At 37.0% G+C, this 27,290-nt stretch overlaps 1 protein-coding gene across 4 annotated transcripts in view; it reads left to right on the forward strand.

Annotated features, from left to right (window-relative positions):
* LOC117217218 (unconventional myosin-XV) overlaps nucleotides 1-27,290 on the forward strand; it is a 63,195-nt gene that overhangs the window by 33,774 nt on the left and 2,131 nt on the right. For 3 of the 4 annotated variants that reach the window (XM_033464643.1, XM_033464646.1, XM_033464645.1), the window contains 5 exons: nucleotides 22,297-22,673; nucleotides 24,084-24,387; nucleotides 25,060-25,455; nucleotides 26,810-26,994; nucleotides 27,104-27,236. In XM_033464643.1, the coding sequence (XP_033320534.1) occupies nucleotides 22,297-22,673; nucleotides 24,084-24,387; nucleotides 25,060-25,455; nucleotides 26,810-26,994; nucleotides 27,104-27,236 (1,395 nt within the window). Of the gene's footprint in view, nucleotides 1-22,296; nucleotides 22,674-22,988; nucleotides 22,999-24,083; nucleotides 24,388-25,059; nucleotides 25,456-26,809; nucleotides 26,995-27,103; nucleotides 27,237-27,290 lie in introns of those variants that run through there. The other variant, XM_033464647.1, reaches the window with a different exon arrangement.

The following is a 27,290-nucleotide window of genomic DNA, read 5'->3' on the forward strand; positions in this document are numbered from 1 at the left end:
AGGTTTTGCATTCGTTATCCCGTGCATGGTAGCAGAACGAAACTGCCGAGATCCTCGAAGGTCGGCGGCTGTGTTCGGAACTTGCGCAATTAATCGCAGACACGCTGCCTAGGTGAAGTAACGCGATCGCACGTGTGGAAATCGGTACGCGGCTGTAATAAGCGGTCCACGAGGGATAACGACGAGGAAAGGCAAGCCTGGGGCCGTGCGTCCAACACCAACGACAGACATCGCATTCCACCGCGATAATGCGTGGGTAGCGGAAAGCAAACCCACGATTTCCTCGAGAAAAGACGATCCTGGATAACGACGTCCCGGGGGAAATGTCTACGCGTGTCGCTACAGCGTAGAAAAACGGAATCATAGCCCCGAGCTTGACATAATATACCTGATAGCTCCGTTAGGATGAGTTTTAACCTTCAGCCTAATATTCCGGCTAGCAAAGACGTGTATAGGGTTGATCAATCATTCCTGAAACGAACTGGATGTTCCTACGATTTTCTCATTTTCTTGTCGTTCTGTCATTTACGTCCACTGATGCGTTTACTGGTTTTACGTTCATTTGTGAGATAATTTGCGCGACGGTTCTGCGATCGTTTACTTCGGTTGGATTGCCGACGATCAAGCTGCGATTAGGTGTATGCAATTTCGTTTTGAAATCTTAGAATTGCAAACCTAGATATTTGAAAAACCTGATATTATTTATTCTTTTAGATTTCTTTGTGTCTCAACGCTGTTAATCAAAAGAGTATATGAATAATCGAGGAGCTGGGAAGTACATATGCATTAGGTATAAGAGAAAGTTCTATACTTTGATTAAAATTTAGTGAGGCTTTTGATAGTTAGAAGTCTGTCTTATTTATCTCTAATTGTTTCCTCTTTTTCTTTACTTCTCTTCTTTCTTTGCATCCTTCTTTTCTAACATTTGAATCCGCGCGATCCCTTGATGAAACGCGTATTGCGCTTCTCTGATAATCACTGAACTGTTTCTAGATTGGGTTAATAGGTTAATCAATCTTGTACTAACTCTAATTACTCATTAGGAATGTATGAGCAACAGTTACCTGAAATATTTGGTCCGAGGAGAAAGGAATGTTTCGATGGCATGATTAGATTAATAATTGGTTCAGGTAACGTTGCATCAAACGAATACTTCATCTCGATTCATGTTTCAACCACGATTTTCTACCACCACAAAAAAGTTAAATCGTATCGAACCATGAAATTAGATCACGCAATCCTGATTTCGCATCTTTAATTCGCATTATTAAGGATCATTTAAATATTAATACTGAAAGTAAGTGACGAACCCTGAAGCCGATCAAAAAGGAAATAGAAAATTCGTATGACTCGCGTGTGTTTCATACAATTTTAAATCGCAAATTAATGGTAAACCTGAAACCAATTAAATGGTAAACCTGAATGGTTCGAACAGAAGAATAAATTTTACATTTACGAGACTTATGAGATAAAATGAAAGAGTCAATATAAAAGTAGCCATTATTCGCCATGAAATAAACCGTGTATTAATTCAACTGGTTTCGGTGTTCTAAGCAGCGGCTTTCTGCCGAAATACCTCGAATCCAATCAATTTCCCGATTCAGCGAACTTACTTATTCTTTACCAATATGCATAATTAAAACACAAAACATTTGTATACCTCTCGAGTTTTGTACGTCATATTCAAATCATTCCTGTTATGAAATACTCAACAGCATTCCTAAATAGAAGTTATCAAAGTTATAAAGAAACGGCTCGCGATAAGAACTCTGGCAGTTGTGAAACAGGGCGCAACAATAGCTTGTAATCTTGTCAACTGTCATGTATAGTCGGATATTTTAAAAACCGTTGTCTGATGCTTCGAATAACCGTTACACCGAAATCTTCTTGTATCGCCATCTATTCCTCGTCCACTGCTCATATTATCTCATGCTAAAGAATGGCTCTATATAGTGGCAAAAATTAGCTAATTTTTATACGAAAATAGTCTTTCTTACTCTTTGACAATTTGTCCCCCTTTTTGTAATTTATAATTTACTCCATAAAAAAGGGTAGCAAAGCGATTCGGATAGAGACGAATCCATTGGAAGACACAGACCACGTACCCAAGTATTGAATTTTATTACGCTCACCGCGAACGTCGGTCCAGTCAATCGATCAGTCCTATCATTTTACCTCTGAGATCAGTGGCGCAGCGATATTCTTACAGCTGTCGCTCGAGCAAAAGAGAATGAGGCATCGAGCGCCTCCGGGGGACGTTTTAATTTCTTTATTTTCGATTTACACTTCCCCTTTTTCCTCGATGCAGATCACTTTTTTATTTTTTCTTCATTTCCATAGAGAGAAATTGTTTCCTTCTCGCAAAGATTCAAGAAAACATATGATTAAGAAACAGACTCAACGACTCCATAACGAAGGTGAAACCTTCTTTGACCACTGATCAGGCAATTATTTTTTGTACAAAATTTTTGAGCCGTACATTTTATGAAAATATACAAATTAAAAAAAAATCTTACTGATTTTACAACGAAAGCAAACCTTTTTGTAAATATTCTTAACGAAATTATATTTTTCCAAAGACTGTGAGGTATATCTACAAAAACGAGGTCGTTATCCATCGGCACTTTATCAGGGACGATCGAGAACTGTCTACGCTGATGATAGGCCATCGATATCTTCTCTTCTGCGGCGAGAAAGAAAAGAAGAAGGAGGCATTGGCCAGCATATATGACCACTCACTGGAAACGTAATTTACACTAGGCGTTGCCCGAGGTTGCCTCGTTACATTACATAGTATCATGCCGTTAGAATTTCCAAGTCGATCGTCGTTAATTGGTCTTGGGCGATCGCTTGCGGTTCGACCGCTTGTGTGTAGCCATTTCAAGAGCAAAGAAAAGAGGCTTTCAAGAAAAAAGGTGCGATTCAATTCCGTTTCTGTTCAACCGTGAAAGAAGCTTATGCACGTCACATGGAATTCGTCGTGACATATTTTCTTCGCCTTCTTTGTTCGTTTCTCTTTTACCTTTGACGAACGTTGCACAAGAAGCACACGATACCAGATAATATTTATTTATTTCGCGTTTCTATGACGCACAATTTTACAGGCTGTTACCTTTTTAGCACTGTTTTAGTACCCGAGATCTGGAATACACTTGTAATAAATTTCAACCTCATAAATGTCTCCCTGAATAAGACAGGAATTTATTGGCCGTACATAGCTTCACGGCTCGTGTTAGCCGTTTGGATTAAATGAATTTTAAGCAGAATACAGTATTTGATCCACTTTTTTAATGGTACGAAAAATCGTGGAAGTTTCGTTGAAATTCAACAGCGATATAAATTCCTCGCATAATTCGAAAATTAATCGAAGATTTATCGAGCCGTCGATGAATTACTGTCACAACGAAAGGGAAGTCATTACTGCAGATAATGGAGTTAAAAGAAATATTACATTACTAAGGAATGTAACGTATTTAATTCGCGATAGAAAGCTCCAAAAGAAACAGATTACAGTACTAACGATATATCACGATTTCTAGAGCTACTGTTGAAAATTGATCGCACTCAATTACGAATGATAGATCGATCATCAATTACATACTTGCCCTTGATGTTTAACAGGTGCAGCGCGAGAATGTTTATAAAACATCTCGTTCGAATTATTCGTATTCAAAGACAGACACGAAATTGAACGAAAACTTTCTTCCAGTGATGAATGGTCCAGGATACATTAAGTATTCCTAAAGAGAATTTGCAATTCAGAGAAAAGATTTACAGCTGTATAATTTGAGTCGAGATACAACTTACATTTGTCCATTAATCAGATTTACTGAATACTGAAGTCATTTAGTGGGCGTAGACCATACTTCCTACTTACTCTGATTGTATTTTCTTCATAAAGAAGATAACACGAAGAAAAGGTAAAGGTATCGTACAAAGTTGGCTGCGAAATTCGGAAGACACAATTCTACATTTGTCAGTAATCGTCGTTAACGTTTGTCGCTAGGAGAACAGATCGACGAGTATAATTAAATTCATTAAACTCGCTAGTCACACGTTGGGCGATGAGAATGGGAATATAATTGACCATTATTGTGAGGGATTGTCGGAACATGCGTGTTTTAAAAAAGCATCGGTATAAAGGCTTCGAAGACGGCGACTTCTTCCGGCCAGCTAGAGCTAGACCATTGTAAGAAAGTACGCAACGTCGCGGTTCGTGCACGATGTCGTCACTTCGCTCGTGACAAAAGAGGCAAACAACAATTTGTTACCGGTTTTGCACCTTCCCAATGTTTTTTCCGCCTTCGATGAGCCCACGTTTACTGGAAAACTTTCACTGCGACCCCATGTCCATCGTTCCACTTGTGTCACAATTTGAAAACTCTGTTCCGTGAAATAAACTCGAGGAATTGTAACTGAGGCAACAAAGTGGCGTATTTTCGAAGACTCCAAGCTGAGGATTCAGCGAGTCTCCGAGAATTGAGTAGCACTTACGAATGCTATGCCATGTTGCACGATTTACGATGCAATTCAAAGTCGCATTATATACCAATCACATCTTTACATTCCACGTTACGAGCGAGGGCAAAGAAAAAAGGAGACCCTGTCGGCGCGTAGGAAATGTCAATTCGTCTTGCCCCGGAGTCTATCGTTCCTTCTCTCTTTCTCTCGATTCGCGCGACCACGCAATAAGAAGTTCCTCGACCAATTGTAAACACTGTGTCATTCCTGTGCACAGGTGCATTGGTGAGCGAGTGCGCGGCGCATACGTTACGAGAAATTCGATCTCTCCGTTTATAGGTTTCACCATTCAATAAAAAATCAACTGTTGTACAGACGTGCTTGTGTAATTACACAACGAGGAAAGGTACCATCGAACCGGTTGGAGTCAAGCGATTCGCCTTCCGCAACGGAGCAAGCCGCCTCTTATCGCAATAAATTTCTTTCAATAAACGAATCTAACTGCATTCTTGCGCTGATTTACGTGTAGTTGTCATCTGATAGACTGGAATTGTAATAATCAGCTGTTAACTGAGTCGTTTCTCTCTCTTTCTCTCTTCTATCTGTATTAGTAATCGTATCATGACGAGCCCGTTTCTACTTTCGATTAAATGAAACGTTGACAATACATGACACGTTTCTGGCACGTCCAGTATTTCTCATGCCATAGTTACGTCACAAGGATATCAAAGATATTATTCGATGTCAAGGAATTAAAAGAGTAAATCCTTGATTTAGAAAATAGTTTAGCTTCGAGCTTCTTTTGACCACTATAATAGAAAATCGTTGATAAATTGTTCCCTTTGATACGAAAAGTGGGAAGTTGATATAATTACTAGAATCACCAAAACATAACTGTAAGCACCGCTAACTAGACAAGAACAGAGAGCGGTACTCTGTACGAATCTCTCCTGATTAGCAAACAACGAAGATAGAATCCAAGTTAGAACCATGTCGAAACGAACATTTCGATCCCAGGCTATCTATCCTGGCGAATGCTCAGAGCAGCGTATCGAAGGAATCGTTGGATCGCCGCGACGTGCACGTCGACAATTAAGCCGCCACGTGAAATTTCGAAGAAACGTGTCGAATCATAGAAAACTTGAATTTCCTCTTTTCGTTTATTCGAGGCAGTTTTGCGGATCGGATGCACATCGTTGCATGCGTGGCAGCTCAGCTACGTTGGATATATTCCCCAGCTGGAAGGAGTTAAAGCCACGTAACGTTCAGGCGCGCAACTACTTAGGCTTCTTTCAAGCGATTCAGAGTTCAAGCAACTCGTGTTTACCGGAGGCAACACCTTCTTTCTCGCGTACACGATACCAGCTTGGAGACCGGAAGCCGTTTGAATTGCTAATGACCCTGGCAACGATCTTTATCTCCCACTGACACTCGGGGTCTGGCCTAAATTCTCTCGCGACGTCCTTCCAGATCTACAAGGTGTCCTGAACCATCACGTGTCGTCGGTGAATCATCTTTGCAAGGGTGCAAAAGGGTCGAGCGTACGGTACAACGACAATAGTGGCAGTAAAGTGTATCGTGTCCTGTACAAGCTATTTGAGACACAACAAATTTGAGAGCTCATTACATTTTCTTTTTAATCTCTTGCCTTATCAGAATTTGAATATAAATTATTTTATTACTATGAAATTTACAATATTATTAGGAATGTTAGATATACTGCGTGAAGAGAGAGAGCAACAGATATTCTCAGTAGTAGGAATTCTAATTATATAAACTGTTTGTCCCCTTGACAAGTCTGAAGAATTAAAACTAACCATTTCTGGCAAATGCCTTCGTTGAATGGAAACCATAATCCATGCTATAAGTGACGAAACGGCACGAAGGAAGAAATTAACGAGAAATAATTTCGGTGAAATTTCCTAGGCACCATGTTAGAGAATATCTATGCAGCAAAGGAAAGTTTGTCGGAAGTACGAAAAGACATTAGCTAAGCATCTCGCAACGTCTCTTCTCAGAGAGCTAATAACATGTAGTGTTTTACGCGTATGAGATCGAAGAAGCCGTAACAGTTGCATTGCTAAAGAATCTCTGTATTTTTTAAGGCGAATCTTCATGAACAGTTTCACTTGTCTTCTTTAGATTTCTACCATTCTGTGTCAGGCTTTTTCCTAAGGCTTGACGAGAGAAGTGTCGCAAGTGTTCGATGGCTGCGTTTCATTTTCGTAAAAGGTAGACGTGCAGCGTTTAAGAAACAGAAGTTGCGATAGATCGAACGTTAGAAATGGAAAATGTGTCTCCGAATCGCGAAACAGGGGAGAGTTTTCTAAGTCGACTAGTCTTTCCGGTCATGACGGGTGCCTTTTACAGCGGTCGATCGCGTTCAGAGAACAGATTTCGCCTCGATCACGCACTTTTCGCCACATTGTAACGTCTCGTGGTGAGATCACCAGGGGAAAAAAGTCCAAGAAAAATGCGAGTCGTTAGAAAATTGTGAACAGGGGGAACGGTAGGCGAGAAAGCGTTGAGAACGTTTCACGATGAGTCGAACGGAAATTGGATCGAGTTTCCTTAAAATGGAAGCCACTAAAATCGCTGTTTCATCAAAGTTGAACGAAGCCACGAGAAACTACTCCTTTTTAGGTATATAATTTCATAATTCTCCTTTTATAAAAGGGTCTATAATTTCTCTGGATATTCCTTAGAAATAGCTTCAACGAAACAAATATAATTTACTAGCTGACCTGCAACTATGATCTGTTAATTGCGTTTCTTATTTGAAGAGCCTGTAGACATGAAGTAAATCGCCAATTGCAATTCATTTTATCGCTAATTCGCTATATAGTCCTCCCTAGAGGAGGGTACAATGGTTAACGAATCCCCTGTCTCATCGTGGTTGCTAAATCATCAATGATTTCATAGCATAGAAAAAGAGAAAGATGGAGGTTGTAAGGTCGCGTATGTAGAAACGTGGGAACGCGTGTCTTCAGATTCGAAACGTATAAAGATCCTTCCGGCGGAGGATGAGAATCGACGCTCGAGATACATTTTCGGGAGACCTAATCAGACTTGATACTTACCAAAATATTCTAAAATTTCTAGGAAAATTTCTTAGGTGATATATAAATACCCGAAACTCACAAAACACAATGCTGAGAACGAAAAAGAGGATATCGTGGCTTTTGGAAATGGAGATAGGGCTACGGTTTAACGAGCAGGATGTTTCTCGACCGGACTCACGTATTATGGGACCCTTCCAGGGTCCCAAGTGTAATCGGTCGTTTCCGTTAACGACAGGTGCGCCTGCTGTTACACGGACACGCATGAATCACGTATATCTTTTGTGTAGCTTCTTTTCTGATCGAAAATTTCAAGCGATGGGCTTCGTCTTTTCATACTCTTGACGAATTTGTATTCTTACAAAAGACTGTTTACAATGGACGGAATTCTTTCGCTTATATATCGAAGAAAGAACACGAAGGAGTTTATTATTATTGTAATCGAGTGTATAGAAAAATAATTAATTTCAATAGATGGAGTAGATTTAAATATCAAAAGATATGCAAGTTACTTTCCCGAGCAGGAATTTTTTTTACCAAGTATGTATATCTATCGACCGAAGAAATTACAATCATTCCTGGTATCCAACTATCACTTCCGACTTTTCCCTTCCGTCTTTGATTTCTATTTTATTCACGGTTTCTACATGAAATTGTTTGTCGCGTTTATTACTTTATTTTGTGCACGAAAAAACAAGTAACCGTGAATTATCTTACTTAATAGAATTAACGTCTTGATCGATTATTAATTACGTACAATATTGTACAAACAATCTTTGATCGCTTATCGATCCGGTAGAAAAAGAAACACCGAAACAATTAATTTTCCTCGGACCAGATTTAATTTACTTCCTATTTCCTCTTTGCGATTTCTCCTCTTCTCTCAACGTTCGCTTATTACCGACAGCAAGAGTCATTAAGCGGCTGTCTCTGGTGAAAACTTATGGCGACCCTTCGTCTTATACACAAACGAAGATTTTATATTACAAGTAACTGACTTTTCAAGATAGAAATTAAAAGCATCTCCTTGATTCGATGGAACGAAAATTACCAATAAACTGTAATTCAACGCTTCGAAGTACTCACATCGAATACATTTTGGAACAAAAATATTGACAGATATCGCTGGTTTCTTCTTTAACAAATAAAAATTAGAAATATCGAATTAATAAACACGAACGACGACTAAAATAGAAAATTTGTACTAGAGAAACAAAAATGAAATGAATTTTAAATACTTTTACCAAAGATTATTCAAATCTCCAAAAATATACCATTGTAAATTTATGAAATTTTTACGAATTGGAATTGGTGACACTTATGAATTGGTGATTCTAGTAATTCTAGTATAAAGGAAACTTAATGAATATTAATGAAAGTACGTCTTCATAACTCTTTGCTTCGAATCGAAGCAAAACAGATGGTGTTTAATGAAACAGGACGACTAGAAAATTTCACTCGCCAGTTACGAAATAAATGGGCATTCCTGCATCAACTAAGTGGAACCTTCTTATATTCTAATTCTCATTTTTAATAATATAACGTGTATCGATATAGGATATTGCTTATTGATGGTCAATGAGATTATACTTCATGAATCGATGAATAATTGAAATCGTAGCTCATCGAGTATACAGAATACGAAGCAACTGATAGAGATAAATTTTTCCGGGATTGTGACGCGAAGGAACGAAAGTCTCGTTATTATGTCATAAACATCACTGACCTATGTTAATTGGTCTTTAAGTTTCTCGTTCTTCCACTGACTGCTAAATACCCTACTAGTTCGCGTGCACGCAGTATGCATTCGTAACAAGAAAACTGTATATCCAATACCATACTGTCATACCAATTAGGAAAATTAAATTCAGGGAAGATACAGAGGCGTCGCGAGTCTCGTGGCCAGTAAACAATTTACGATAATCATAGCTGAATGAAAAATGTCAAAGTTATCAGTGTATCTTGAAAATATAATGACAAAAAGAAACTGATCATATAAATCTCAGAAACTGCACGTGTGTAAGTTAGTTATAAAAATATAGACAGCGTTGCTGTTTTGTGCATAAAGAGGTTGCTGAGCATCGTTTCAAATATCCATACGTATCCTGGTAGGAATCTCTTAACTTGTTCGTGACTCTCCAAGAATTTCCTAACAGTTCCTAACGGTAACAATTACATTTCCATTACGAAATTACGGGCAATAACGCAATCGATCTGACCCACCTCGATCTTCCTATTCATTAAACCACTTATTGGTTATCCGTTCGTTCTTTCGAGAGAATTAAGGAAAAAGATTTTTACTCTACATTCCTTACTTTATTATGCGCATTCTGGTCGGTGCGTAATGAAAAATAAAAACGGGAACGATGGAAAGGAGAAAGAGAGAGAGAGATAGGATGTTCTCAATGCATGGAATCAGTAGTGGGAATGAGATACTTCGACGGTCGCTGAGTCGATCGAAATACATTTCAATACGTTCCATCTTTTATCGAACGATTTCTAACAAAGAATCCTCGAAGAATGCAGAATCTTCGACATAAAGTGGACCAAACCGCAAACCATAAACTTCCTTCCATTCGTGTTTTTTGGTTTTACGAATTTTGTACAATTTTTTCCTTTTTTTCCATATACACCAAGGAATCTTCTTCATCTTCTTCCATCTTTCTCACACACACGTCCTCTTTCCTTAACACTATAGGGTTGTCCTATACAAAATTTGCGCTAACTTTTAGATACCCAAATTAGATACTCGTGGGCACACATTTTTTATATTTCAATTAACGCCTTGATTTTGTCATCGTCGATAGGGTGCGACAAGTCTACGACATTCTTCATCTTTAAACTCAACATTTCTAGTCCTAAGACTACAAAAATCATTTACAAACACCCCTATCGTGTAATGTGTATACAATGATATGGCGGTACCGCGTATTCTACATTTCTCATATATACTATTCAAATGATCAGCTCTCCTTTCCGATGAAAGTGTTATAAATATATCGAAAATGCATTCCATCGCTCTGCTATGATCCTTTCCAAAATTCACCGCATCCAGTTGCGATAGCTATTATACAAAGACCGAGCCAATATTATGTTTCTCCCATCGCACCCACATATACTGAAACTTTTCCCCAAAGACCATATCCGAATTCCATATGCGTTCATTGGCATTCTCGTTATCTCGCTCTTTGCATGTACGCGAGTCATTTTCGCGAATCTCTCACACCTCGAAAAAAGCAGACCCGCGTAAGTCACCACCTTCCCTCCATCTTTTCGCCACGCGATTCACTTGGAAACACAAACGAAACCGTGTGTCGAATGCCCATTACTGCGCAAAACGTACGCAAGTACACACCGTGTGTGGAAAGGCTCGACCCAGATATCGGTGTTTCGAACGTGCCGGCTAGTCAGAGCGCAGCCAGCAGGGAACAGCGCTGTCTATCGGAAGCCGCACAGCTCTTCAGTTCATCGACTGTCGTTGCGCGGTGCACGCTGGTGCAACGCTGCACACGGTAATCTTTCCGTGTACGCCGTACGTGCGTCTTCCGCTAGTCGTCCCTTCAGGCGAGAGAAATTTTGCGATCGCGCACGCGGATACTCTTATCGCGTTGATACCGTGTGACCGGTGAGTGTCAGTGACTCGATCCTAGATAGCTTCGAGAATCAACGGTAAAAGTGACATGTGAGCCCTTCTTCCGCCGTTTCTTTCGATTTATTTTGTTATCTTGAACGTACCGTGCACTTTGACAAATTTTAAGTCGCACTATTTTTCAAGGATCGTCATATTTGTTTAGGAGCCGATGAGAATTGTGGAAGTTATGATGAAATTAATGAAGCTTGATGAAGTTTATGTTGGAATACAAGATCGACGAATTTTTTTAGATAATTTTTTAATTGGTGAACAGAGTTCGATGAATTTTAGGAAATCATAGGAATACGATGATCGACGATATAATTACTCGACGTTGAGAAATAATTAAAGAACATATCGAACTACAAATTTTGTACATGTTTCACTAATCTACTGAGTTTAACAGATTTCGTGGAATAATTAAAAAATATTAATACGAGAGTACGAAGATGGAAAAATCATTGTGGGTGTTTACTCGCTTAATGGATAACGAGGATAATGAAAGTAATTGGATGATATTTTGTGGTTAGTTTACTGTGCAAACTCGAGACGATGCACTTGCTCGTCTTCATAGACCAACTGCCGTCTTTTCTTTGAGGCATAATGAGGATATTTACAGTTGTCCTCTGTCATTTGTTGGAAGCACCTGTAATACCGACATTTACGATTTCAAAGTAATTGCTTTCACACTAATTACATCAGGAACCAACGAGTATTAAACTTTGGAGAAATTAGTCTGTTCCATAGCTGGTTCGCCTGCTATTGGATTTCTGATTACACTCGTTCGACAAAAACACCGAGTAGAAAAAGTATCGAAGAAACGTGTTGCGTAACTAACAGGAGAATTCTACGAATGTGCCGCGTTAAGTGTGACGGTAAAAGAAAGAAGGAAACGCTTGCCAATCGAGTCTGTCAAATCAACACAGTCCATTTCTTGTCCCGACGACGTCCGTTTAAACGCACATCGCAACTTTTTTCTCCATTTGCGTAGTTTTGTTTGCATTAATCATTCCAACTTCTTGTATTTTACGTAACACGCGTTTCTTCTTCCGTTTGTTTTCTTGCATACGTTAAAATCGTTGCGACAATTTTCAAGTTTCAGAGAAAAAGTACATTAATATCGACGCTTCCTGAATATTCAAATTACCTCTACCTCCTTTCATAATTGTAAAAAATTACGTTCTTTTATGTCAGTCTTCACTGAAAAATAGTATCTTGCCTTCTTCGAGCGATTAGAGTTATGCTTTTGTAGAAATGAGAGTCTTTTAAATATTTTTTATCTGCTTTTGTAAAGTTAATCAGTTTCAAGGAATTCGTTATTATTTTACCACAAAATATTAAATTCGTCCCATTTTCACGCTGCTTAGCAAATGACAGGTACATTGTTCGTTATATACAGTCGCACTCCGCTCGTAAATAGAGAAACTCATTAAAGATAGCCACGTTTAATGCAGCTCTTTGCTGTAATCATTCGATTACAGAGAATTATCACGATACTGTGTATCATCCTCAAAATCAGGCTCCATATACACGGTTGTATAATAGTATAACTGTACGGTAGCATGAAATCAGCAGGTGGTCTCATAATTAATAGTGCATGACTCGAATAAAAAAATACGGTCCAAAACACCGTATAGAACATCTGTTCTTTAATTTGTAAGAAGGAGACATCTTCCATGGGAATAAAAATTTCCATCAAATGAATGTAAATTATCACTGTATAAATATAGCTTAGAAAATATTGAAACGTATGAATGTTTATAATGGTATTGCTGGAATTAATGACGTTAATAACTCCTTCAATTTTCAGAATTCTCTGATAAAACTGACACAGAATATTCTTGCAAATATTTACAATTAATTAATCAAATACGAAAATAATCGACGAATCTTCCTTGATCGTAAATAAAATAAACGAAAACACAGAAAAAGAATAAAATATAAGGAAATTCTGCAACATTCGATACGAACGACTATCGATGGCGATGCGAGTAAGGAAGGCTACACCCTGTTTCCGAGCAATGTCACGCGTCAGACCAAGCTTCGGCCTCGCAAGCACCGCGAAGATAACAGTCTCGATCTCGATCGCCATCGTGTCGCAATAAATCGGTTTCGCTTGCCCCAGTGTCATGGCGAAATCTCGGTATTCGTGTCGCCAAGGCTCAATTACGACTGGCAATCGTTGTTTACCTCGACTCGCAGCCGCAACATACCTTTCCTACCCATTAAGAAATTATTCTCCGCTTGTTCCCGAGAATACATCGCACACCTTCGATAATTATTTGCTCGCGGGATGAGGCGGGCCCTGTGTTTTCTTAAAATATTCGTTACGACCTCGCGCAAACATTCCACGCGTTCACCTGACTAGATCCCACGATGGCAAAACAAGAGATGACGCGATAGTTGCGATAATCACAACTGGGCGAGGTCGAGATTCATTCAAAATTGATTCGAAAATCCATCGGATCGATGATTCGAAATGTTTCGAAGTAGGTCATCATAATACATTTTTGTGGCACTGTTAATGGAGCCGTTTTTGCGAACCATCATTCGGTATTTTCGTAGCGTGTAATTTTCATCTGAGATTAATAAGTAGGCTTGTTTTTATTGGACTGAGATTTCGCTGCGAGAAACTGTTTTGCTGAAATGACTGCAAAAAAGAGGAAATTAAGGGAACAGTTGTAGGATCATATGTAGAGATGAAAAAGTGAAGATATTTCGTTGAAGTTGCTCGCGATCTGTCATACTTGACTCGTCAAGGAATCGAAAGTTCGCTTTAATCGCTCCACAGGGATCCTCTATTTTGCACCGCTAAGCGGCGAAAGTGGATCCAGTCCGAAGAAGAAATCGAGGAAATTTATCGAAAGACATACGCAATTATTTTTTATAATTCTGAAGAATAGATAAAACTCTACCTGCGGATGAATATCAACTTACCTTGTAACGAAGTTTAAAAAAAAAAAAAGAAACCCATCTTTTCAGTTCTTGTAAATTGATAATGAAATTCATTCATATTACAACTAAGTTTTTTAACCACGAAACCAGTCTGTTCAATCTTTGTGAATTAATAACAACTCTGTTACAAGCAGACATTTCGAAAATCATTTGGAATTAGCCTCCAAGTATAGACGATGTCTATATGCGAGATTACAAAGGACTGCCTGTATTGTCTATTTTCTATCGGTGTTTCTCGATGAAGAAGCGACCACGGGAAAAGAAAAATAGGCATGTGATCGTGATCTTCCTTACGCAAGCCTAACAACCTCATACGAGATCGTTAACGATCCTCCTATACGCAAGTTTACGCGTTCCGTAGATAGTTGCGTAGTCGCTACCGGCATACCAAACTAGCCTCCATCCGAGATATCGATGTTCAATCGAACTGGGAATAATAGTCATTGATTAACCATAAACTCGTTTCAACACCGCATCGTCCCAAAAAATAACATAAATTAATGAACATTATTAAATTATTTCTGTTGCGAAAAAATTATACTACACAGCAATTCTAATAAAATATTTATTAAAAAATCTAGATTTCTTACTAATTTTACTTACGATATTATTATCTTGATGTAAATCTTTGAGAATCTAAGAAATATTATATCAGTATTATTAGTATTATAGTATCGTATCATTGTTATTAATATTCGATTAATCAAAGTAATCATATATCTTAATCAAAAAGTACTTTTCGAGAGGATAATTTTTGTACAAACGCCTGTTAGCTGAAACATGGTCTGTGTAAAAGCATAGTGCTTGTCATTTAATTAGAGCCATGCAACAGAGCAGAACAACACAATGCTAATTAGCTGTTTCTTCGCCGATTGTTCTGTATCCTTTTGCGGAACGACTATCCAGAAATATTCTCTTCTGTTGCCGAAAGAGAAAAAAACTTCATTAATTCGATATCCTTGAAAGCACATTTTTCATCGATGATCATCTACGAAAATAGTTGCTACGCGAGAGATACTCGAATTTAATTCTAAAAAATGATTACCCCTTTGAAAACAGGTTCCATAAAACGCAAATAAATTATTCCAGGAGACAAATATCCTTGTCTTCGATGTATGATTCGAAAACCATCGCGAAACGTTGAAACACGAACGATAAAACGGATAAAGGTACATGACAAGTACCATTCAAGGCTAAAATTATAATTTTAAATAATCCTCTAGAGATTTACAGGACGAAGTTACAGCGCAAAGATGAATTAACTTTGATCGCGTCATTTATGCTCTTTCATCTGCACGTTCACGATTGGATTAAAGTAAAACGATAGACGTTTTGTAGGTCAGAAGATGCTCATTCCATTAGTATAGTGACATACTGACTAAGAATGACTGGATTCCGTTTCCTACTTTTTCCTTGACCATCGAGTTCCGACTAGCCTTCCATTTGAATCTGGGTTCTAAATCTCTGCATCCTCTCCCCTCTCGGTTCGACATTACAGAGATTCTTAGATGATAAAGAGGACAGGTGGACATTCTTTAAAATATCCCGACTGATTTCAAGGCCATAGTAGCGTGTAGCATAGAAATTGAATTTTTATGTAGTCAACTGTGCTTCCAACGTACATTATTTAAGTTAACAGAAAATTAAGAATCTTCTTGTAATATCTACTTAAAGAGATGCAGTATTCTAGAAGATGAATATGTTTACGAATTGTTTACTAAATTTCTATTTACTTTATCCACCGTTAATGGGGAAAGCGAGTTTTCATGAAAAGCGAAGACAACCCTTTTTAATAGGTAGGAGAAGTTAGGTATCCAAGAAAGCAGAAGCCTTTCTCATTCGTTGTTAGAGCGAAGGAGAGTTTGTTAGCGCGAAATAATTACAATGAAAAGTGCACATTGTTCTTTGGTCTCACGACAAGCTTCTTCGCCGATCTTCTCACGAGGCCCTGAAGAAGGTCCTTCTTCCGTGATCCACATTCGGCATTGCGTGCCGTAACGAGGGCAATTCTGCGGTTTTTTCAAGCAAATTCGGCTTCGTTATCGAAGGAAGAACACGCATAAAGAACACCAAACACTGACGAAATCGTGGTAAAATTTTTATTATCGTCTTTTTATTATCGTCTAGTTAATTTTTTTAGGCACTCCGCGTGATAATTTATTCGGTTCTATCTTACGGGTATTTACGTACATTTCTCGAATGTGATCTTTTCCCCCTTTCTATTCGAAATTTAATTGCTATACCGCCGTGATTTTTTTTGATGTTATTAATAATTTCACACGAGGAAAGCTATCACCGAAGCTTAGCGATGTTTAATATATATCTTATTCTCGAATTTCTCCATTTTTGATATCGTATTTGTTTCACAGGGTTTCCTTTTCTCTTGTTAATTAGTATTAGAGGTCTTTCAAGTGGTGGCCGAAGAAAGTTCACGGTCGCCATGCGTAAAAGATCTTTGGTTCGGGGAATCAAGGTCAATTATATTCTACGAAATGTAATTTCTATGCATTCGTCGTGCTCGATGGCCTGTACTATGCAGAAACTGAGCTGGAAAGTATTCCTTCATTGACTTTGCTCGTAACACGATGTTTCGAATTGCGGTGTCGTCTGATATTCTATTGCACTGTAACCGGCACGAGAAAAGTCGCTTATGTCAGCAGTTATTTCTGTGACATCAAGACCAAAGAAAGATTAAGTCACTTAAGAAAATTCATCAACCTTTGAATCCTAAATCCTTTTAGCCAAAATGATTTCCAACAAGTAGTATATTTCCTTATGATGAAAGAATAATAAATTTCCTTATGATAAAGAATAATTAATTTAAACAGCGGTGGAATGCAAGTTTAGGCTTCGTCTTACAAAGTACTTCAATTTACATAACACATACTCTAGGCTTACTATAAATTTTGAACAACTCAATTTTTAAACGATAGACAGTGCACGGTACATTCAAGAACCAATTCCACGTATTTAATAATCAGCTTAACGCTTAAACATTCATGGAACCATCTTCCGGAACAAATTCGTGATTATTAAAAAGAAAAGAGAAGATGGTTAACTCATATGTCGACTAAACAGATTCAGATGTATTCAACCAAGTCAACGAACAAAGTGTCCATCATCAACTGACCAAAATGGAGAGAGAGGTTTCCGATACCGAAGGGATCTTCTCTAAAAGACTGTCCAGCAACTGGGCAGAGCTGCCAACAACCCTGAGGAAGAAGACAAAACATCGGCCAGAGATTCTCTCTCAGTTCGTCGATCCTTCAGAAATCTCTGAGAACGAGACCAAGAAAATCGAACCTAAACCCTTCAATAACGTTCAAAGAATCGTGAGAAGATCCGAATTTCTGCGTAAACTGGAAACGAACGAAAATGGGAAGAACGTGGATTATCGACGAGACGCGAAGATCGACAAGAAATCGTCAGAATACTCGTTTTCCCGCGTGGACGAAGATTATAGGAAACACTACGATGATCATGACTCGAAGCTAGGTCCTCGGAGAAAAAGTATAAGCAATCTCGTCGGGAAGTTCGATCACAAGAATTTCTCCGACGAAGATCGAAAAACCAACTCTCCAGACAGCCTCTTAGTGAAGTCCTCGGAGTCGGATCTAAGCAGCGACGAGTACGGACAAACGGACGACTCCGGGGCGTTTTTAGAGAAGGCTTCCAACCGTGAAAAGGGGCCAAAGGGCGAGCAGAGAAACAGGTTCATTAAATTTTTCGCGAAAGACGAATGTAAAAGAAAGAAGAAGCAGGAAGATAAGAAGGCGTCTCCAGACTCTGGTCATTTGGACGTGAACAAGAATAATGTTAAGCAGATTTCGAGAATCATAGAATCGACTAAGAAAGATTCCAAAGGTGTGAATCAACAAAAATTCGAGTATGAGAATATACCAAGGATCGACGTGTCCAAGCTGGATCAGAAGCCTTTTCTAAACCCCATAACAGCAACGGTTAATTCGACAAACTCGAGCAATACCGATCGTCCTCAACCAACGATCGAACAATTGAGGCTTGAAGAGGGTTGTCTGTTAAGAAATTCGAGAAACTCGAGTCCGTCTGGTCCATTGAGAAATAATAACGACAACATTGAGACGAAATATCGAGCTCAATCTCCGGCTAGACAGAATCAAAACGCAGAGGATATTCAGATGAACGAACTGATCCAAGATTTCTACGATAGCGATCAGATCGTCGGTCGAGTGAACGGGGAACGGAAGGTTTCGAAAATGGAAACGATCACGGAAGAAAATGCGGATGGAAGCAAACTGAGTGTCAGGGAGATCTTGAAGAGATTCGAAGAGCTGAGGACGCAGAACGAGACGCAAGTGGAGGAGAAGTCGAGCGACAAGACCCTCACCACGATACAAGAGACCTTGAAGAAACTCGACGAGAAGGTCAAGAGCTACCAGGTCATGATCCCGATAAGATTCTTGTCCTCGATTAATAAATACTCCGTAAATCTTACTCGATTCCCAGTGAAATTCAATACTCGCATTTCAACGATCGTATGCTTTTTACTCTTTCATCATTTTCGCATATTTTAATACGACTAAATGCGCTGATAAAAATGATAAATCATTTAAACGAGGTGAGCACGGCATTTATATAGAATCGATTCCTCTTTATATAGAATATCTTAAAAATTGCACTTGCTATTCTACCAACTTTTTGCGGCGCAAGAACTGCACAACTAATTAGTTGCAAATTGGGTATTTCGTTTAATGATGCTCTCTTTTGTTATGTTGCGTACAACGAGCGTTTCGCGGCGCTTTTCTTACTAGTTAACATACTTCGAGTCAATTATTAGCCGGACAACGACTCCTACCAAATTATATAACACAGGAAGAGATCAGAACTATTTTAATTATGTAATACCTATCAACCAAGCGTACACAAGTATTCGTTATCTGAGATCTACGATTTTTATCAAGTATGCGTAACATATTTTAATTAGAGAAAATATTATTAGAGAAAAAATTTAAATAGCGAAAAAAGTCGGGTAACAGATATCCATGAAAAACAACTACCAACGTTAAACTAACGATATTATCTTTTAACTACGGCGCTTAATTATTGTTTCCTCCGTGACTGATCGAGAAACGATTTTGCTAACACCCTTCGATGCTTGATAATACGTAATTTAGTACGCCAACGATCGACGTCCGTCATTAAATACAGTTTTCCTTCGAAATGATTTATGCTTGCCGAGAAAAGGCACCGAGAGGAACAGGATCGTTAACTTGTATGTTTTACGAGCAATAAAGAATTCCTTTTGCTATTAATCGGGATCAGCGTTGTCCTTGATGACAACGGCTCGTTTCATGATTCTATAATGTATGAAAATCAATTTTCAATGAAAATTGTTCACTACCGAAACGGAGAGATGCGAAGTGGTTCGGATGTCGAAGCAATTTCCAAAGGCGAGAAATTGTCAGAGGTGAAAAAGCTTTTACCGTTAGGCGGACGATATAAAGTACCGAAAAGGAATGCAGGAGATTGCATTCGCGGCGTACTCGCATAATCGACCCTGTTTACATCGATACTGTGCCAAGATATTAGTAAAATGCTGCCGGTGGTAAAGTTACCGTAATTGAAGGCTGCGTCGAGTGTAACGAGCGTGATCATTAAAAAGTTTAAAGAGAATTAATGGTGCCACCTTAGAAGGTATCCTTCGTTCAGCAATTAAGGTTAACGAACAACGAATCAAGGCTTTATGACGCCTAAAACATCGTGCATATCTCATTCCGTGGCAGGAGTTCTAAGTTTACATCTCAATATTGCCTGATATTTGGTCGATGTCTTATTTGAATTAGTAGATAGACGAGAAAAGCCAGAAAAATTGATATCAATCTCGAGAGGAAATGCAGAATAATTTTTCAGCATGGAAAATGAAACGCTCACCTACATAGGTTTGAAAAATTATACACGAGAATCTCTAATAGAGTTGTAAAGCAATTTATTTCATAAACAGGCCGGAGAGAATCAAGTGGATGGTTATTCTTATTAATACCATTACAGTAACTATGAATGCTCACGTTTACCATCGTACCTGGATACATTAACGATTATGTGGGTCAGGGTCAACATCTGCTTATCTCACTCGCTCAGGTACATTCAGGTTTTACCAGCAGGGTATCAGCTATCGATATATCGGGTGCTACGTTACGACTTCCTTAGGAAAATGTGTAGGAAGACCCAAAAATATTTGGAATTTATATCTTTCTACCAGTTCAGAAAATTGAACATAAAAAAGTCTCCTCCTCTAACAAAAGAATATCATTAGATGCGATCAGTGCTGCTAAAAAGTACAAAATACATAGTTACAATAGTCATCTTGTTATTGACACGGAATTAACTGGGATTAAGATACGAGAAATATTTTATGAACTTAACATTTTAAAAAGTCTGATAGAAAATTGAACTACTATTAACTCTTTTTCTAGAACAATTTACACTCAGAGGAAAGAATTACAGTAGGCATGAAAATTGACAATGCACTATATGTTCTATTATTTTTCGAGTAATAGCCACTTATTATGTTGAAAATTATGGCAAATTGAGAATTACGTTATTGCAATATCATTCCTGCAATGGCACTGTGGAAAAATTACAGTTTCAGACGAAAGAAATCACAATTTACTAAATATATGTCAGCTGTGGAAATAATAATGGCAATCATACGGAGCTATACACTTCGACTTTCACGACATTACCAACGTCGGAAAAGTGTAAAACGCGTACAGCGGATGCTATCGATTTTCTTCTACAGAATCCAACTAAACTATCATTCATGAGCATTTAGTAATTAAATAACTTTATACAGAATCTAGTTTCTACATCGTCTAAGAAACCAGTTATGCGGATGTAACACGCGGGAGAAGTCGGTCGTAAATCGTTTGCAAATTATTAATTTGCATGCTTCATTCATCCATTCGATTAACTGCCATTCGATTGAACAAAAAAGAAATAAATTAGAAGAGAAGCTTATTGAATGTACTTACATTACGATCCACAAGTTTGGGAGCGGTCATGTATAATCAGTCATATTTAATTAAACAGATACATATTATTACTCTGCTCATAGTCGAAAGTAAAAAACTTCCAATATATGCGTTCTACTACTTTTCTTTTTTTCTTTTTCTTTTAAAGAGAAAACGGAATATTATAAAGAAAAATATTCTACGAGACTCCTAGACACCATAGTGCATTCTTCGAATTCTTATAATGATTCTGACTGGCGTGCGAGGAAACTCGTTTTCTCGTTCGCAAGATCGATCGATGGATCCGAGATACCCGCGACTATGTCGGTGAAATGCAGGAAATGCAAGCCGAAAGAGAAAATGAATAATAGAAAAGGTCGAGAAACCGTCGTGTAAATCACTCGCGAAACCAGGGCGACGTGACGCCCACGAGGTTTTTACACAGGAAGTTTACACACCCGAACGTAATTTCTTGATCTTTTGATTGTGATAAAAAAACGGAAGACACTCGTTCACGAAACACAAAATCTCGACCTCTGACCAACACGGTACATAAAGAACAGGTCCCTTTGTACGGGAAGTGAAAAGTAGTAGTTTAATCGACGATATTTGTATAATTTTTATTGGTGATTTATGAAACTCTATCCAGTTTGTAATTATCGTCTTTTTTCTCTTTTTTTATTTAAAGTGTAACGATTTCCTCTGCTCTAGATCGACAATTCCCCCCCCCCCTGAAAATCATGTGAAAGTTTAATTTGGTGTATTAGAATAAATGATGTCACTATTCGCTTAAAGAGCAACTTTCCCAGCTATAAATGCTTGATAGATTTCGCAGTAGATTAAATATATAATTAAGAATAATAATAATCAAAGTAGGTATTCGTGATTTTCGCGATCTAGGTTGCGCTCTGATTTAAGATCTCTGAACAAAAATTTTACAGTTCCTGGATGTTATAACTGATCCCAAAAAGAATTATGGTCGATAAATAATACAATTATCTCTCAGTATTCAATATTAAATTAAACAAAAATAAATGAATTAATATAATAAAATTTTACGTTACTAAATTACTTGAGGACTCCAGATTCAATATTTCAATTCAGAATATCCCAATAATGGAAACCTCAAGCTCCCAAAATCAAGTAAATTGAGAACTGAATGATAATAATAATTAAATAAAATGGTACGTTACGATTACAGGTGGATCAGAAGCCGCTGCATAAGCCGAACCATCATGAGAATCACGTGTCTCAAATCACGAAATCGATCCAGTCACAGGCGAATCACAGTGCGTCGAATCACGTTCAATCCCATGGTCAGCCTAATCATGTTATCTCGAATCACGAGAACCACGTGTCTGCCGGTCGTGTGCCGAACCACGTGTCAGCGGCAAACCAGACGAATCACCAGAAAAACCAGCAGAACCAGCGACTTAGCCCGAATCAGGAATGGCGTCAACCGGAAGACAACGGCAGATTGCAAGAAGATGGCATCTATGAGAGCGGGCCGGTCGTCAACGACGGAAAACACTCTCTGTTGCAGTACGCCATGCTCAACTTTAGACAAAGCACAGAGAAGTTAGTATTCTACTTATTCCAATTCATAATGTTATACAATTTGTTTTTATTACAGTTCGTTTTATGCGATAATATATTTTTCTCAAATAGATGGCAAATATAAAATTCGAAAACTCTTGCATTAATAGAAGTATAAACTTTTTCATCATTATACTTCATTTTTCTAATATCTCACTTTTAATCGAGTTTAGAAAATACATTAAAACTTCTATTTTTGCAGAATAAAATTTTGATAAACCTATTTCACTAGTAATGCTAAAAATGAAGATTGTAATGTATTTTCTTTCGCAACATGTTGCACGCTGTACGCTCTAGACTTGAATCAGTAAGTACCAAACAATATATCTCCCAATAAAAAACAAATCCTTGCTCTGAAAAAAAAAAACACTTTTACCAAAACGAGGCATCGCAATAAAGGAGAAATTAATGTTAAGGACTAATTGGTCGCTCTTACGCAAGAAACAAGAGCTAGCCGTGTTGAGAAAGCATAACGCACTGCAGTTCTCAGAGTAACATCGACCATCTTGGTGAACGCGCGGCTAACGAGTACAGCTCGTCTTCTTTTGGCATTATTCCGTGATTCGCGAGTTACCGTTTTAAAGTGCTTCCTAACTTGACGAGGAAACTTCGATATATTCGTTTCACATAAAATTTTCTATCAAATTTTCTAATTACTACCAATTCGTTCTTACTGAAGAAACTTATGTCGAAGAAGAAAGATCTAGATGGAATTTAATAGAATCGCTAATGAATAGATTTCTAAAAACTATGTACGTAAGGTTACAATATTAAATTCTAATTGAATGTATAAAATTCTAAATGAAGTGAGAATTGACATTGCAAATGTATCTTAATTGTCTTTGCTATTCAGTGACCGACTAACTGTACCAACGTGTACAAGTAATTAAAATTAATTAGGAGTTTTCACTATTCATTGTGTGGTATTCATTATTCATAGAGATTTAGAAAGAAATATTCAACCATGGTTTTACACAGCAAACACATTTGTAACGAGGTATCAAAGTAAAACGAGAAAAGAATCGGCGAAAAAACAATAACTAAGAGAAGGATCAACCTTCAACCAAGTCGAAGGGGAATCATTAAAACGCCTAACTAGAGTGTAGACTTCCTAAACATGACTTTGACAAGTGACGGCCACCCGGCCAGTACTCTGAACGGGACTTTTTCCTCTGTCTCTGTAGCAACATCCTGCAATGGAAATCTCCTTTACGGCCACGTACTCCTCCAAGGAGATGTCTTCCGTTTTGGAAGGCTATTACTTACGTCACCCCCGAGTCCCGTTCCTTCGATAAATTAATTCTAACAGTCGCTTCCCGCGGTTACAACTTCCTATAATAACAAGCAGAGTTTTAATAAACAAAAGTTTTAACAAAATATTTAATTTTATAGGTTTGAGATGTTGAAGACAGCAGATGGATCTATAAGTGGATCTCTTAAAGTGATCGAATCTTTGAAGAGTAAAAAGAAGAATAAAAAGAATAAAGGCCAACAGGATGGTGCGGAATGGACTTGGAAAGAACAAGTGGATCTTGTAAAATACTCTCCTGTGCCAATAGAACAGAGTCTTTTGAGACTTGATGCAGATTTAAGTGCCTTGGCAGTGGAATGCTTTTTGTGTCTGATGAGGTACATGGGTGATCAACCTTTGCCTCCAGATACTAGCGAAGTAAAATGTGTTTACACCATTCTGATGGTAAGTGACGATGTTTCTCTTCTGAACTAACAATCTCTCAGAAAACAATCCTATGTCTCTTATATTCTTAGTTTGTATGATTTAAGCTAAAATGATAAAAATTTTAAATATTCTGTACAATGACGTTGTTATATACAATTATATGAAGAAACATGGTGAAATTTGCTGAGATAATTTGTATTGGGGTCAAGGATTTAATGATGAAGGATAATAATTTGACAACCTACTTTTAGCGCTGAAGGATTTGAATTTCCTTTTACTTGCTACTTCTTTTCATTAAAGATTTCTCCTAGATGAATACATCTTCATAATGCATTCTCCAAGGAGAACGTTTGAAATACTTTCATCAAATGATGCATGTAAACTTCATTCCATTTTTTCAGGCTTATTGTTATCAAAAATATTGTACTGCCTTGTAAGGATGTCTAACAATCCTTCATCACTAAAGTAATAAATTTATTAAGAACAAGAAGATAAATTTTATATCGCTAATTTATTTTCATATATTTTTAAAAAGTCTTACATTTAAAAAATAATATTTATAATATGTCTTAATATTCTAAAATAATTGCAAAGAGTGAAATCATCACTTTCTTTCTCCATAAACTACTGAGAAAAATCTTAGTTTAACATCTAAGGACATTATTCTCACTACTTTCAATCTAATTACAGCATTGTCATAAGTATGAATTACTTCGTGATGAAGTTTACTGTCAATTGATGAAACAGACTACAAACAATAAGAGCCCAAATCCAGATAGTTGTCAACGTGGTTGGAGGATCTTTAGCATTGTTGCTGCTTACTTCACTTGCAGTGATGGTCTGAGGCCTTATTTAACAAAATATCTGGAAACTGCAGCTTATGATAAGAGGAGAGCTTACCATGGTACAGCCACAGTGTGTTTACAAAATCTCAGGAAGACAGTTAAATATGGAGGAAGGAAAAACGTACCAAGCGTGGATGAAATTATGGCAATTAGTGCAGGTAGAAATGCGAAGAGACAGATTTACAGACTACCAGGTGGAACAGAAAGAGTTATCAACACCAAATGTACAACTGTTGTACAGGTAAGTTTAGTTTTCTCCAAATTATCTAATTAGACAAAGGATCAGGATAGATGCAAGTAATATATGAAACAAATTAGAAAATCTATTGGATTATCTATTGTATTATAAGGCTGTTAGTAGCTAAGCGCTGACAAACAAAACAATTGCAATATAATTTGCAGAAGATTCTTTAAACATTTACATTTAAAGATAACAAAGAAACAACAATTTATAACACAAGAGCATGTCAATTAAATAAAACAAAACTCTAATGACAATATTTCAAACAACGACCTACATACCAATAAATTTCAATTTGGAAGGCTGTCTTAAGAATATAAATAAAATAACAGAAAGTTATTAATTGATATTCGAATCAAAATAGAAATTATGATATTCAGATTCAAATTCATAAAAAATTAATTAATAATTATATAAGAAGTATGCTACAATGCTTAAATATACAAGTAAATATCATATACTAAATATACAAAAAATATCAAAAATTATAAAATTAAGTTGTGACATAGGTTCTATTAAAAATATTACTAATAATCAAACAATAGCATGTACAAAATTTAAAAAAAATGTATTTGTGCCAATATGTAGTCATCAGAGTGAATAAAATTATATATAGTATGATATACATAATATGATATATATGATATATAGGTTAAAACCTTCATATTAATGTTATAGTACAAAATTATGTACACATACTCGTAAATAATTAATTATTAATGCGTAGAATACTACAATTAATTTCAAGCTCCAAGCAACCCAATTTAGTAGCACGTAACCTCACAAATTGACATACTCATTACAGAATCGTAAAAATTTCACCAATTATGCAACATACTTTACAACTTTACTTACAAATAATAATAACCATAATTAGTTAGTTAACATAAATTAAATGAGAAAGCATACCGAATTTCTAATGACATTCTTATCAATTTTTCACTTTTCGTAACACTCTCAATTCATCGACGCCAGTACGCTCCGTATGCCGGCTAATGTGCGCTAAGATTCAAATTCAAATCTCAGTAAACCATTCTATAATACATATTCGTAAAATTTATTGAATATAAATTAAATTGTTTAGTATAAGAAACATAAAATTAATGGTATAGCATTGAAGAGAAGACAAAATCAATGAAAATATCTCCTATATAATGTAATAACATATATAATAATAAATTGCAAAAGACAAATTGGTATTGATTTATTTAATAGTACTTTGAGTTTAGGACTGTTATATTTTAATAAATTCTAGTCAAGATATGTCAAATTGCAATATATTGTTAAATATATGATAATACAGGTATAATGACTAATTCTTAATAATTTGTTAATAACTTAACTTTTTTGGTAGGATGTTATCGAGGAGATGTGCAATATAATATCTGTAAGAAACCCTCATGAAATGGACGAATTCTCGCTATATTGCATTGTTGATGGTGATGCGTTTACGATGCCTTTAGCCAGGGATGAATACGTACTAGACGTAACTACGGAGTTACATAAAAATCATCAAGTCTTCTACTTAATATTCTGCAGGTATATTTCTTTCCATTGATAAAAGGACTTATCTGAAAAGAAACCTATCGATTCTCATGAAAGCAGTGCAAATAAGAGAACAAAAATAATACAATCTTTTTCAATTTAGATCTGTATGGTATTATCCTCTCAGACTGGATGCTCCATTGTATATAGAAGTCGTGTTCAATCAGATTGCTCCAGATTACTTAGAAGGTCTTCTACTAGTTTTACCTGGTGAACATTTACCTCAAGAAGTCATAGTAAGTCTTTCTATCTTTGCTATTTTATATAAATAATATATTGACATTGTTTGG

This window comes from Bombus bifarius, unplaced genomic scaffold (genome assembly GCF_011952205.1).
Source record: "Bombus bifarius isolate JDL3187 unplaced genomic scaffold, Bbif_JDL3187 scf7180000007975, whole genome shotgun sequence".
Taxonomy (NCBI): Eukaryota; Metazoa; Arthropoda; class Insecta; order Hymenoptera; family Apidae; genus Bombus; species Bombus bifarius.